Source organism: Dendropsophus ebraccatus, chromosome 11, assembly GCF_027789765.1.
Source record: "Dendropsophus ebraccatus isolate aDenEbr1 chromosome 11, aDenEbr1.pat, whole genome shotgun sequence".
Lineage (NCBI taxonomy): Eukaryota > Metazoa > Chordata > Amphibia > Anura > Hylidae > Dendropsophus > Dendropsophus ebraccatus.
Window position 1 is genome coordinate 75,435,688 of NC_091464.1, and position 15,076 is coordinate 75,450,763.

Here is a 15,076-nt window from a genome sequence, read left to right on the forward strand (position 1 = left end):
GGGGTCTGGGGAGCCGTAAGAAGCACTATCCTTGCAACATTAGGTACCGTTACATGATCTTGGCCGGCAAATTCAGAAGCACAGCTGGTTCGCGGATCTGGATGGCGGCAAATACCCACCCCTGCAATTTTACAGCCCGGCTGCTATCTCTGCACAATCTGCAAGGAGGCTGGAAGCGCAGTCTCGTCGGAATATTCTCTAGCTGCTATTACGCTTAATGGAATAATAGAAATGGGTCTGGGAAGAAACGTGAATGCTAATAGGCCACAGGATGTGCAGATTAACAGAGTACACTGTATGTGCAGCACTTCTATTAAATCTTCCCATTGACTGGATAACCAAATATATCATCAGAAGCTTTTTTTTCCCCCAACCACATCACTAGTCATCTGTTTCCCGATGCATAAATCTGTCAGCCGTAGATCAATAACACATTAGAGCCACAATGATCTACTAGGCACATCAGGAGCCTTAACTCACTGCCAGTTAACTCTTCCAGAGCCCGGTTAGTCGACTTTGCATGGAAACCTGCTTTCTGGCCAAAGTAAAGCCTGCGGTTCTTATAGTCGGATTTTCCTAGGGGGTTTATAAGTATCTGAGTCATCTCCTTATGAGAAGTCTTTATTTCTACTCAGCAGATTTTCTATATAGTACAATGTTATAGGAGTCTGGGTAATAGCCACTTATGGCAGCCTTTCCTACAGACCTGTATGGGATAGGTATCTGCTTTGTTCCCCTATGGAAGAACTGGGCTGTAATACCAGGAGCAATGTAAGGATGTAGGTGGGCGAATGGGTTAATTTATTCTTATAACCTGTGGGTGTTTCAACAATCTGGCTGAAACCAATCTGGTAATGACAGCATATCCTGGTGATCATCAATCACTATTACCACCGAGTCCCCATGGACGTACCATGGAGGTGAATAATGCAGCTGCTATGGGGAATCTGGAGAGATGGTCCAGCCCAGGAGGGCTTCATCCTTCATTTGACTGACTAGTGAGTATCATCTAATCTCCAAGGCTTTGCAATGGTTGCAAAAAAGGATTGACCCAGGCCCCATGGCAAGGCGATGGGGACAAACAAGGTTTTATGTGATTAAAGGGGTTGTCCAGGGAGCAGAAGACCGCTGAAACCCTCTGCTTCCTCTGCACTCACTTTCAGCGATTCCACATCTCCGAAGCAAGCTTTCCAAGATGTGGAGACACGGATGCATGTCCTGATCATAGTGATGTCCAATAGCTGCATAAAGTATGCTCCCTGGACAACCCCTTTAAGTGTGAGATGGCATTACCAGAGAGGGCTTCTGCTCCCTAAATATACACCCGCTTTATTAATGGGTCAGAAAGTTCACTTTAATAAATCTGAGTAGACTTAAAGGTGCCCATTTACTATAACAACACTATTCCTCCCAAATGTCCCATAGACATGTATGCCTATTCATAGTCAGCCGATCTTAATGACATTTCTGTATTGTGTACGGGGGCTTTAGATCCATAAAAAGATCTAAGATAGCCGGTTTTTCCGTGACATCTGCTTCTGAAATCCATAGAAACATGCCCCTGGTGAAGAAACGTGGACACTCAGCTGTGCAGGAAAGCTGTGGGCAAACAGTTAAGTCTACGATCACCTTAACAAGTATCAAGTCATTATGTATATGGCCAGCCAAAAAAACCCAATGCTTTATAGTACTGTAAAACAAGTTACCTGAGATCGAATCTGAGCGGCCTTCTTGGGATCTACCATGCGGACATGCTCAAAGTGTTTGAGGGTGTGCTGTCTGTCCTTCTGCTCGGCGCGTACGTACTTCTTCAGCATATTAAAAACATGGCGGGGCTGCAAGAAAGGATACGCGGCGTATTATGCTGAAGGTTACAGACAGTGACATATTAATTCAGCTGACAGATGGAAGTAGAGTAATAAGTTAAAAATCGTATATGACATTAAATTATTTTGCAACGTCCCCAAAACTTAATGAGAAGAGTCGGCAAAAGTATTGAAAACAAATTGCACAAATGAATAGGTGGCAGCAGTGGCAAACCAAAATTATTCCATGTGGATTATGTAATACATATCTATTATGTCTTCCTGACTTAACTTACTGATCAGTTTGTGAAATCTGGGATTTTGGTATTTTTTTCCACTTAGAAATTGTGTACATTTCATAAAAAAAAAATAAAAAAGGGACATGCGTAGATGGAGATGACTAACTCCCAATTCATTCTCCTAGTGGTCCTATTACACAGAACGATAATTGGCTGAATTTAGGCTGATTCATCCGATTATCGCTCCACGTAATAGAGACAACGATCATCAGCTAATTATTAGAGCCGCCACAGCTCCAGAGCGGGTTTCTGAACTGACAGGCCACTTAGCCAATCACTGGCTGCAGCGGCTCTGTCTCGGTCAGTGATTGGCTGAGCAGTCTGTATGTTCAGAGACCCGCTCTGAAGCTACAGAGGTGGCTCCAGGAAGCATGCAGAGGGCAGAAAAACACCTTGAGCATGGAGAGATAATGTATACAGTTAAATTGCAAGGGCTGCACAGACATCACTAGTGAGTTCCGTGCAGCTCTTGCTAAATGATTACGAAGCCATGTAATAGCGTGCGCCAATCTAGCAGATCGACGCTGGCTTACAGGAGGCATCGGGCCACCTAATAACAGCCCTAAAGCCACCACTAATCTAAACTTTTGACTTGTCCCTTAGACATCAGAGGAACAGGAATCCAACAGCATCCATATTGAGTGCAAAATCTTAAAGTTTATTCAAGGAGCCATAAGTACATCAATGCAAAGTTTCAACCCAGCATTGCATTGATGTACTTATGGCTTCATGAATATTCTTTAAGATTTTGCACTCTCTATGGATGCTGTTGGATTTCTATTCATCTGATGTGGCCTTCACTTGGAATTGGGGACCCTCTGGCGGGTATCCACAATCTAAACTGGGCATTTACAGACTGTATTTTTTGGTGCTTTTGGAAGGTGATGTCCCTGTGACATATCAAAAGTTTATTTTGAGGTATTTAAGAGTCTGAGATGAGATTACATTTTAAAAAGATTTTAAGCATGGGTGGATGAGGGGGTGTGGCCTGTATATTCAGGGGTGGTTCTTGGGCTGTGTTCACATCTAAAAATGTGCACAATGCACTTATAAGTCTCTGCTTTTCATCTTCAACTGTTGCAATATATGTATAAACTTTAGTAAGGTTATGTGTTAGGAAGACATGGCAAGACATCCAAGAAGACCTTTCAAAGAAATGAGACTGCATGTCTGATTAGGGAAAGCTTATTAATTCAAGAATGAATGTTTCTCCGATGCCCTTCAGGATGGTGACTGTGAATATAGCGCTTGGCCCAGTGACTACTGAGGTAGGACTCCTTTGAGGCAAACTTCAGGACCACAGACATTTCTTGGCATGGGAAGGGGTTAAAGTCTGGTGTAGAGGGCTAGACTAATGAATGTATAAACCAGGACCTGGCCAGTCATCTCAGAAAAAAACAGCAGGATACTATAATAAGCCTGGGAACATGCTGCTTCCTGAATAACTTCAAAATAGAACATAAAAAACAACTTTGTGGTTAAATGGCTCTTTAATCTATTAAAAATTTCCATTTTCGATATATAATTTCTAATAATCCAAAAAATCTTTTGCTGGAGATGAGGAGAGATCTGCGGGAAAGCAGATGAGGGAGGCTCCGCACTCTGCTTTATCTGGCGCCCAAGGTATATTCAGGAACATCAAACAAACATGGTTACGATTTTTTAATTATGCTAATCTCTGACCCACTTTAACTTACTTTCCTTCTCCTTCAATAAATTTTGTTTCCTTAACAAAGTTCATTTGCTAACTCTTATGAGTTTCATCAGCCGTGTGAGCGGCTTCAAGATAATGTGTCCAGGTGGAACCAAGTAATAACCATGAGCGTATGTGACAACAGAATTTTTACGGGGATCTAGAATACCTGTTACGTTTCGTCTGAAGCAGAAAAAAAGAACCATAGAATGAAGAATCTGGGTGGTTCCAAAAGGTTCCATTACAGCCGACTCTGCTGTCACAGCTGTAAGCAGGGGGTAGGCAATCCCAGGGATGAACAGGCCCAAGCACAATGTCTGCAACAGGGCCAGTATATACCATTCGGTATTTATAACATCAGTATCAGGTTGGAACGGCAGCCTATATCCATGTTATAGAGCAGGAGGAGCTGAGCAGATTTAGATTTAAGGTAAACGATTCAGTATACAAAGTTTATCCAACTGCTCGTTCCAGTCTTAGGAGTCCAGTGGGAGGTCTTAGGGCTCTAGGGGCCTGTTGTGACTGCTGCTTGTGCATCCATGGACACGTCCATGGCACTCACCTTACCATTTACCACTAATAGAACATTCTAGTTTTTATACCAATCTTTTAATATAATTTTATTATTTTTGATTATTGTTTTTCTTTTTGGGTAAAGGAATACATTTAGGAGACAACATACCCAATTACGTTTTCAGATGGGTTGAGGACCATTTTATATTCATGAATGCTGAAGGTCTGTCTCCAGGTAACAATGGGAAAGTCATGGTCCACATGCTGTGAGAAGTGCCCAAGAAAGGACCCAACAAACACGACCAACTTCATTATGTTAACTCCTGCCTTTCTTACTACTGTGAAATCACACGGCTCCATGAGTCTTGGGCTGGACATGTTTATACAGTATAGTTTAATACCACCCAAATCAAAGGCTAACAATAGAATGGAAAACTGGATAACTAGTCTAGTACTGGTGGTTGCAGAGCTGGATGACCGCTCTTAACCCTAGGTTTTTGACATGTGGTGTCCATGTATATACCATGTCTCAATGGGTACTTGGATTGCTTTTAATACTTGCAGAACAGTATATGATCATAGCCTTGGGGGTAAATTGATGTAATTTATTGAAATTGAGGGTACTTCACTAAGGAGGATTGAGGAAGAACTATCTTGAAGTTTAGAATTTTAGAGCCATATTTTGTCTCATAACCATACGTGGTAATGAATAACTAACCCAGAAACCGTAACAGTTTCCATTAAATAACCGTTCATAGCTTACCCTTGGTGGGTCAGATTGTAGCGCTGTGATGTAGTTTTCCAAGGCAACTCTTCGACGATCATTCAGAATGGCCTCCACTCGCACCATGTGGGTCTCCACCAGCTTCTGCCTTTCATTGGCCGCCTCCTGTTCCAGTGATTCCACCTTCTCCTGGAAACGCTACAAAGCATAAGAAATAATACACTAATTACTAACATAATGGACACACCATAACTACAGTACTAGACCTCCATACAGATGGGAACAACCACATGATACATGCACTGCTCACTATATGCTGTGCTTTCTGGAAATGATGGAGTTAAACATTCCCAGCCCTGCATATAGAGGTAGAGCTGTTATCTGGCTCATTGATCCTCATTAGCAGGTCAGTTAACCGTTTCCTTTCCAGAACGCTCATAGATGAAAGCCCCCCTTTCAACGTGAGTTAGCAATGCAAAACAGTAGTATAGTTTTGAAATCTGAATACTAAAATATATATATACATATATGGAGAATTAGCCAGAACACATTCTGATGGTGAGCACGTTCTTTCTGTATGTTAGTAGCAGCATTAGAGATGAATATAATATATAATAATGCAGTCCATCATTTGCTGTCAGTGAGGTATGGCTGATGGCTAATGTGTATGTGTGGGGGAGAAAAGGAAGAAGTACGTTCAATTTCCATCCTCCATCAGTGTTCTTGTGTATGGAGAGTGATCAGGAGAAATAGATATCGGCCTTATGAGCCTTCACCCATCAGCTATCTTATATGTATGGCCACCTTAAGCCCCCTTAGTGGAGGGAATTAATAAGGGTAGTGAATTATTTAATGACCTAACACTGTGCTGCAAATTCTCATAAGAGAACTTACGGTGGTCATACACCTTCAATAGCTGACGGTTGAACAATCGCCCAGCCGTACAATATCGCTCCCACCCGCTGCCCAATCTCCCCATACACAGGAACGTTCAGCACGGCCCAGTGTTTGTGTGTTCTCTATGGGGAGTGTTAAGCCACAGCCAGACAGCTCAGGCTACAGGTTATCTCTCCTAGAACAAAGGGATTAGGCAGGAATTTTCCCCTATCTCCATTGACATCATCTGTCGGTGGTGGGTCAGGACAGCTCCATACAACCTATACTGCTGAACCCACCGCAAGCAGCGTATATGGCCAACTGATGCATAAAGGGCTTTTTTTTTTTACACGAGCTGATTATCCTCCAGAAGTGTTGCTATAAAAACAGTCTTAGAAACAGATAATCAGTCTGGTAAATCTTTTGTGCTGCTTTACTATTTATCTCTATTGGCCGCAAACAGGAGATGTGCCGGATATGCTTATATCTGTGCTGTCAGTTTCCAGATCACACAACAGTGCATACTTACCTAGTGAGCTGCTGTGTGATCCGGCATCCCGTTCTCCGGCTCTCCAGATCTGGACAGGAGAATTGGAGAGTGGGATGCTGGATCACACAGTAGCGCATTAGGTATGTATACACTGCTTGTGTGATCTGGAAACTGACAATATGGATACATACATATCTGTGCTGGCAGTTTCCATGGCTGCCTGAACGAGACAAGGATTGTTTATGTGGCCTGATCCCTCGATTAATTGTTCAGTGTAAAGGCAGTGCACAAACAAGCGCCATGTCAGCCCATATGAAAGGATTCTAAAGACCACATGGTGTATGGAATCTTTCAGCCTATATTCACATACTTTTTTATTGGCAGTATTACACAATCGTAAAGAAACACATGAAATATCTAATAGTAAAAAAATGGTTGCTTTTTTCAAATACGGTACTTTTATGATTGGCATCAAATTATGGGCATATCTGTGCATTAAAAAAAAAAAAAAAAAAACTATACTGTGTGCGCACTGACAGCCAATTCACCTCAGACTTCAATAAAGCACAATATTATGTTTAAAAAAGGCTGTATTTTTCCCTCAATTTTCCAGCCATACTTTGGTAGTATTTTACTTACTATGTGTGTGTGACCATAGCCTTAAAAAGAAGCAGAAAAGATCTTGCAACTTTGCCACAGAAGCATAGTGAGTTGTATAACATGTTACTATCTTGTCTCCTCTAGGTCTCCAGCAGTAAAGCTGAGCTCTCATCTGTCAGTAAATCCCTGCCCTCCAATTATATTGAGATGACTAAGATCACCCATACCAGTCTGTACAACAAAGCCGAAAAGTGAGCTACAGAAAACAGGAAATATCAGCCTATTTAATTCATATTTTTAACTAAAAAATGTACCCGGCGCTGACCTGTTCCAAGGTCACCCAGGAGGCTAGTCTATGCCCTTGTTTTTTTTTTTTTGTTTTTTTTTTGCTTAAGGGGAAATCGCTAGGAGCCCTATATACCCCGACAGTTCTGCACTGTTTATGTAAATTGTAGCTTATGCACATTAGATATAAACTATAAATTTTAAACATCCTAAATACCTAAATAGCCAAACTGAGATGTCATGTGATCAGACTGTATACAGAGCCTGATTATATACAACATTGGCAGTGTTCTATACAGAGCCTGGTTATATACAACATTGGCAGTGTTATATACAACCTGGTTATATGCAAGATTGGCAGTGTAATATACAGCCTGGTTATATGCAACATTGGCAGTGTTATACAGTATACAGCCTGGTATACAACATGAACAGTATTATACTGAGCCTGGTTATGTACAACATTGGCAGTTTTATATACAGCCTGGTTATGTATACCATTGGTAGTGTTATGCTGAGCCTGGTTATATGCAACATTGACAGTGTTAGTGGAGGTCCTGTATACCTGTAGTAAATAGTTGGTGGAGGTCCTGTATACCTGTAGTGCATAGTTCTGGGGTCCTGTATAACTGTAGTGTAAAATCCCCCCCCCCCCGCTGACTGCAGACCATAAGTGTGTGTGTGTGTGTGTGTGTGCAGAAAACCTGCAGCGTATAAGTGCATACACAATCCTGCATCATCATAATCTGGCCCTCTTAGGCACTACCTTTTATCCTTGGTGAGGGCAACACAGAAGAGGTTTCAAAGTTTCTAATACTGTATACACTCCCCCCCTGTAGGTAGCCCCTGTACTGTATACACCCCCCTCCCCCCTGCAGGTACTCCTATACTGTATGCACACCCTACCTGCAGGTAGCCCCCATATTGTATACACTCCCTCCCTGCAGGTAGTCCCTATACTGTCTACACCCCCCTCCCCTGTGGAAAGCCCCCATACTCTATACACTCCCCCCCCCGCAGGTAGCCCCCATACTGTAAACACCCCCCACTTGCAGGTAGCCCCTATACTCTATACATCCCTTATAGTCCCTATACTGCCGCTGCGAGTTTGTCAGGAGCCCGCCCCATTAAAGGGGTATTCCCCCCAAGAGCTAAAAAAAATATGAAATGCTCCCAAACCTAGCTGGCCTTACTCACCAAGTCCCTCTGAGTATTTTGAGACGTCTCCCATCTTTCTAGCTGCTGCCGTTCTTGAGTTACAACTTTTTCTAAAACATGGTCTATATCCAAGATAGGAAACTACATTTCCCATCATGCAATGCTTATGCCTAATGATGGCGAAGTAGCAGAGCTGAGACAATGAAGGAGATGATGAGAGTGTAGCAGAGCTGCGTTGGCGGGGACGCCGGTGTAGCAGAGCCGAGTTGGCGGAGACGCCGGTGTAGCAGAGCTGAGTTGGCGGGGACGCCGGTGTAGCAGAGCTGAGTTGGCGGGGACGCCGGTGGAGCAGAGCTGAGTGCGGAAGCTATGCTGCGGGTGAGTGAGGGATGCCACGGGTGATGGGGGGGGGGCAGTTGGTTGTGGGGCGGGGGGCTGTGTGCTGCGGGTGAGTGCTGGACGACCGGGAGGCTCTGGACACGGGGTGAGCTCTGGGCTGGGGGCGTGTCGGAGTGGACTGAGGTCTGATGATTCTATGCAATCCGTGGGGGTGAATGCAGCTGGATAACTGCAAAACTGTGCAGAATCCATAATAACTTTACATTGGAAAGATGGAAAGCTATGGGTGGGCAGCGTATTAATGCAAAAATAATTTTGGGGGGAATACTCCTTTAACCCCCCACGGCTGGATCGTATACATCACCTGGTCCCTGCTCTGGCTTGCTTCGGGAATTCCCGGCACGTCCCGTGCAGTGCTTGGCTGAGTGGGATGTGAAGACACCGGGAGCCCCGAAGCAAGCCGGAGCGGGTAGCAGGTGATGTATAAGCTCCGGCGGCCGGGGGTTAACAGGGCGGGCTGCTGACAAACTCGCAGCGGGATGTCCATCCTGCTGCGAGTTTGTCTGCCCATAGGGTGTACAGGGCAGGGATCAGCAGCGGGTCTCGCTGTGAATTTGCAGCGAGAAATCCGTTGCGGATACGCCTAGTGTGTTTGTACCCTTACTGTATTTATTTCTATGGATCTGTTGTGAGGCAGCTGCCCTAGCAACCAATCAGATTGCAGCTCCCTGTGAAAATGAAGGTAGTAATCCAATTGGCTGTTAAGGCTTCCAACTGCCATTTACTGCTGGGCAGAGCTGCAGCACTAATTATATCACCTGTGTGTGCAGTGTGAAGATTTTCCCATTCATTTCTATGTGGCACTCTTCCCCCTCCCCCTCCTCTCCTGTACATCTGGCAAGGATGGAACCTTCGCTCTAACCTTCCCGGCACCTAATGTATCTGAGAGCCAAATCTGGGGTCAAACGGTTCAGGCGTTTGGAAGTGGGTCAGACGGACGGACAGACAGACAGACAGACAGACTTTCATTTTAATTATATAGATCACATTTTTACCAACATCGGGGGCTCCTGCAAAGAGACATATTATACATTAATGTTGTACAGATACATACAATGGTTGTGGGCTCGTATTGCATATATTTTTGCTACAGGACGGATACAACTCTTCTTTAAAACTGAAGCATGACAATATTGAGTGTCTCTAAACGTATATCAGCCTGGAATCACTAGTACGGTCGATTGGTGATAGGGTGAACGCTACATTTATTTTTGCGCATTTGACAAGTCTCCTTTGACCCTAGAATAATTATTGCATGGAGGAAATTGATTTCTTTTAGTGATTGGCATTGGAATACATTTTACTTATGTGGATTATGCTTATTTCAGCATGGCTGTAATCTCCACAGGAGGCGGCCGCAATTACCTAAATGTAGCAATTAATGAGGTAAGTCCCAAGAGCGCCATCAATGTGCGCTACATCCATCATGTTTCCGGCAAATGACTCCTGCCCATCGCTATGACAGATGAAGCTATGCAGAAAAATACCAGTGACCATCGGGCGTACTGTACTATGCGGTTTGTCAGAGGTAATCTATATCATAAAAATGAAAGTCTGTCTGTCCGTCTGTCCTCTATAGACTTCCAAACGTCTGAATCGTTTGACCCCAAATTTGGCACACAGATACATTGGGTGCCCGGAAAGGTTATTGCGAAGGTCCCGTCCCCGCCAGATGTACAGGAGGGGAGGGGGAGGGGAAAGAGAGGCGCCCCATAGAGATGAATGGGAAAATCTCCTCACTGCAAACACAGGTGATATAATTAGCTGCAGCATACACGGCAGTTGGAGCCTTAGCAACCAATAGGATTACTGCTTTCATTTTCACAGGGAGCAATGGTTGCTAGGGAAGCTGCCTCACAACATCCACAGTAATAACTGGTAGACCCCCTACTCCATCTATACAGTACATGTATATACAGGGCCCCCTACTCAATCTATACAGTACATGTATATACAGGACCCCCTACTCCATCTATACAGTACATGTATATACAGGACCCCCTACTCCATCTATACAGTACATGTATATACAGGACCCCCTACTCCATCTATACAGTACATGTACATATAGGACCCCCTACTCCATCTATACAGTACATGTATACAGGACCCCTTACTCCATCTATACAGTACATGTATACAGGACCCCCTACTCCATCTATACAGTACATGTATACAGGACCCCCTACTCCATCTATACAGTACATGTATACAGGACCCCCTACTCCATCTATACAGTACATGTATACAGGACCCCCTACTGCATCTATACAGTACATGTATATACAGGACCCCCTACTGCATCTATACAGTACATGTATATACAGGGCCCCCTACTCCATCTATACAGTACATATATATACAGGGCCCCCTACTCCATCTATACAGTACATATATATACAGGGCCCCCTTCTCCATCTATACAGTACATGTATATACAGGGCCCCCTACTGCATCTATACAGTACATGTATATACAGGGCACTACAGGTATACCAAACTGTGACTGGGTAACACTGCCACACCAGACCTGACCAATACCGCCATACTGTGACTGGATAACACTGCCATACCAGACCTGACCAATACCGCCAAACTGTGACTGGATAACACCATCATATCAGACCTGCCCAATACCGCCATACTGTGACTGGATAACACCGCTATACCAGACCTGACCAATACCACCATACCGTGACTGGATAACACCGCCACACCAGACCTGACCAATACTACCATACTGTGACTGGGTAACACTGTCATAACACACCTGACCAATACCACCATACTATGACTGGAAAAAACTGCTATACCAGACCTGACCAATACCGCCATACTGTAACTGGATAACACTGTCATACCACACCTGACCAATACCGCCATACTGTGACTGGATAACACTGCCATACCAGACCTGAACAATACCGCCATACTATGACTGGATAACATTGCCATGCCAGACCTGACCAATACTGCCATACTGTGACTGAATAACACTGCCATACCACACCAGACCAATACCACCATACTGTGACTGGATAACACCACTATACCAGACCTAACCAATATCGCCACATTGTGACTGGAGAACACCGCCACACCAGACCTGACCAATACCGCCATACCAGACATGACCAATACCGACACACTGTGACTAAATAGCACTGCCATACCAGACCTGACCAATACCACCGTACTGTGACTGGATAACACCGCTATACCAGACCTGACCAATACCGCCATACCCCCCTCGAAAAGACACCAGATTTTCTGGCAAGTCTCAATGGGAGGGTACTGTCCCTCTGCAAGGTGCTACCCTACGCACCAGACCATGGGTGCCTAATGGTAAATACGACCCTGCAGGTATACAGGACACTACAGGTATACAGGACCCCAAAACTATACACTACAGGTATACAGGACCTCCACCAACTATATACTTCAGGTATACAGGACACTACAGGTATACAGGACCCCAAACTATACACTACAGGTATACAGGACCCCAAAACTATACCCTACAGGTATACAGGAACTCCACCAGCTATATACTACAGGTATACAGCACCTTCACCAACTCTATACTACAGGTTTACAGGGCCCCAAAGCTATATACTACAGGTATACAGGAACTCCACCAACTCTATACTACAGTTATACAGGACCTTCAAACTATGCACTACAGGTATACAGGACCCCCAAACTATATACTACAGGTATACAAGACCTCCACCAATTATACACTACAGGTATCCAGGACCCTTAAACTATAAACTACAGGTATACAAGACCTCCACCAACTATACATTACAGGTATACAGCACCAACTATATACTACAGGTATACAGGACCCCCAAACTATACAGTACAGGTATACAGGACCTTCACCAACTGTACACTGCAGGTATACAGGACCTCCCTCAACTATACACTACAGGTATACATTCCCCCCAAACTACACACTACAGGTATACAGGACCCCCCCCCCAACTATACACTATAGGTATACAGCCCCCCCCAACTATGCACTACAGATATGCGAGACCCCTAAAAACTATACATTGTGGGTATACAGAACCCCTCCAACTATGCACTACAGGTATACACTAATTTCACTGATTAACTCAGATGAAACAATACCTTTAGCTTGGCCTCCTGGGCACCTTAGAACAAATCTAATTAACACACTGACACTTTATACCCGGGCAGCGCCGGGTACATTTTCTAGTATGGACTATATGTCAGAATGGACGATGAATAACCGTAGGCAGGGATACTTTTTAAAATATCAATATGGTAATGAAAAGGGGAAAAAAAAATAAAATAAAATCACTTGTACAGTTTGGAAGGGCATCAGCCTTTTATCTGTCATAAAGAGGGAAATCTGGAGACTGAGATCTTCTGACCTTTTCTCCTGAGATAAGAAACATTTCAATGTGACGGAGTATCTGTACGAGCAATTCAGTACTAAATTATGGTCATCCGTGGCTGCTCTCTCTAGAGAGTCAGGACATACAGTTCTCTTATTTTCTATGGGGGAGATTTATCAAACATGGTGTAAAGTGACACTGGCTCAGTTGCCCCTAGCAACCAATCAGATTCCACCTTTCATTTTCCAAAGAGTCTGTGAGGAATGAAAGGTGGAATCTGATTGGTTGCTAGGGGCGACTGAGCCAGTTTCACTTTACACCATGTTTGATAAATCTCCCCAATATATATGTTGTACTAATCTTATTCTCCAAAAAATTTAAAAAATGAGAAAACCGACCCTCCCCACCTTTGTACATATGCAATGTTTGTAAATGACCCCACAATATCTTGTAGGACAACAAGCACCCATAGTTGATTAGATTCAACTAACTTTAGACCTGCAGTGCATATTCATGTTAGATTATAGCTGTCTGCGGCCAATTTTGGCATAATCTCTTAGCAATCTAATGTGTGTAGGAGCCTTCTGTCCCCTGATGCCAGAGGGGAAACACATGGGGCATGATGGGTTTCTACATGACCATTTTGTTCTTGGGGAGATAAGCCACTGCCAAAGCACTATGGCAAGGGACTTTTCTCCTCTCTTCCAATTCAGCTCGGTTGGATGTGCATATTTGGGAGTAATGATAACACAAGAGAAAATGGACTCCATGTAAATAGCTGAAAACTTCCACATAGGAAAGATAGATAAGGTCAGAAACATGGTGCTCCCCAATAGGACGTTGCTGCATGAGGACCGTTGATGTGTCATGGTTAGAGAAGTATTTAACCTGCTGAAAGCTCCCTATTGTGCACAGAGCGCTGACCATGGGAGGTAAGATTCTTAGCTTCATCATCGGCGCAGCTTCTGTGCTCTCGAGAGTTTAATATTTACGCTTATTGGGCGTTTTGGTGCACTAATAAATATCAGCGGTGAGAGTCAGCTGGGCAGATCAGTGCATTGGTGTGCTCATCCCGCCTCCAGTACTCCAAAATGGCTCATCAGTATAAAAGTTAAACTCCTAATAGCACAGAAACTATGCCGAGGATTAAGTTAAGTAACTTACCTTCATCCTCAGCGCTCTTTTTGTGCAATAGGGAAATATAAGCAGGTTAAAGACTTATAACCTGCTGATAGTTTCCCTTTAAATGGCTATATGAATAGAGTCGATCAATCTATCTGGAACATGGGAAATATCGGTGTGCTGTTATCAGGTAACTATTATAGTCTATGTTCTCACGGGTAATGCAGGTAATTTGCTAGATACCTTGAATGTGTCATAGAGTAGAAATCTTTGTTACTTCATGAAATAAATTCTATCAATGGGTTTGCAATTTATACAACCAATAAAAACAATATTAATATACAAACAGAATTAAAAACCACAACCAATTACTTCTAAAAACAGCACCACACATATCCTCAGGTTCAGTGTGGTATTACAACTTGGAGTTTTCAGAAGTAATCTCTGTTTTGTAATCCTTTATAACCCCTCAAAGGACGTATTTAGAATTTTTGTTATTTTGGATGCTTTAAAAATAAGAAAGCATACAGTACACGCCCGCCCCGGTTCTGTCAGCTCCAGGTCCCTGCTGCTCACCAATTCATCTGATAATTGGCTGAGTGGGCATTTCCTGCAGGAACAAAAATTTAGAGCAAGGGGGAGCAGCCGGGGGCCTTGAAACTGGCAGAACGGTAGCTCAGGGGGGATCAAAGCACACGAGCAGGCTTACTTTTTAAATTTTTATTTTAAGTCCAATATAAATC

General features: G+C 43.6%; 1 protein-coding gene across 4 annotated transcripts in view; it reads right to left on the bottom strand.

Annotated features, from left to right (window-relative positions):
* Window positions 1-15,076, bottom strand: part of APP (amyloid beta precursor protein) — a 178,328-nt gene that overhangs the window by 18,928 nt on the left and 144,324 nt on the right. For all 4 annotated transcript variants that reach the window (XM_069945834.1, XM_069945833.1, XM_069945832.1 and 1 more), the window contains 2 exons: window positions 5,074-5,232; window positions 1,707-1,835 (listed from right to left, as the gene is read on the bottom strand). In XM_069945834.1, the coding sequence (XP_069801935.1) occupies window positions 1,707-1,835; window positions 5,074-5,232 (288 nt within the window). The remainder of the gene's footprint in view (window positions 1-1,706; window positions 1,836-5,073; window positions 5,233-15,076) is intronic.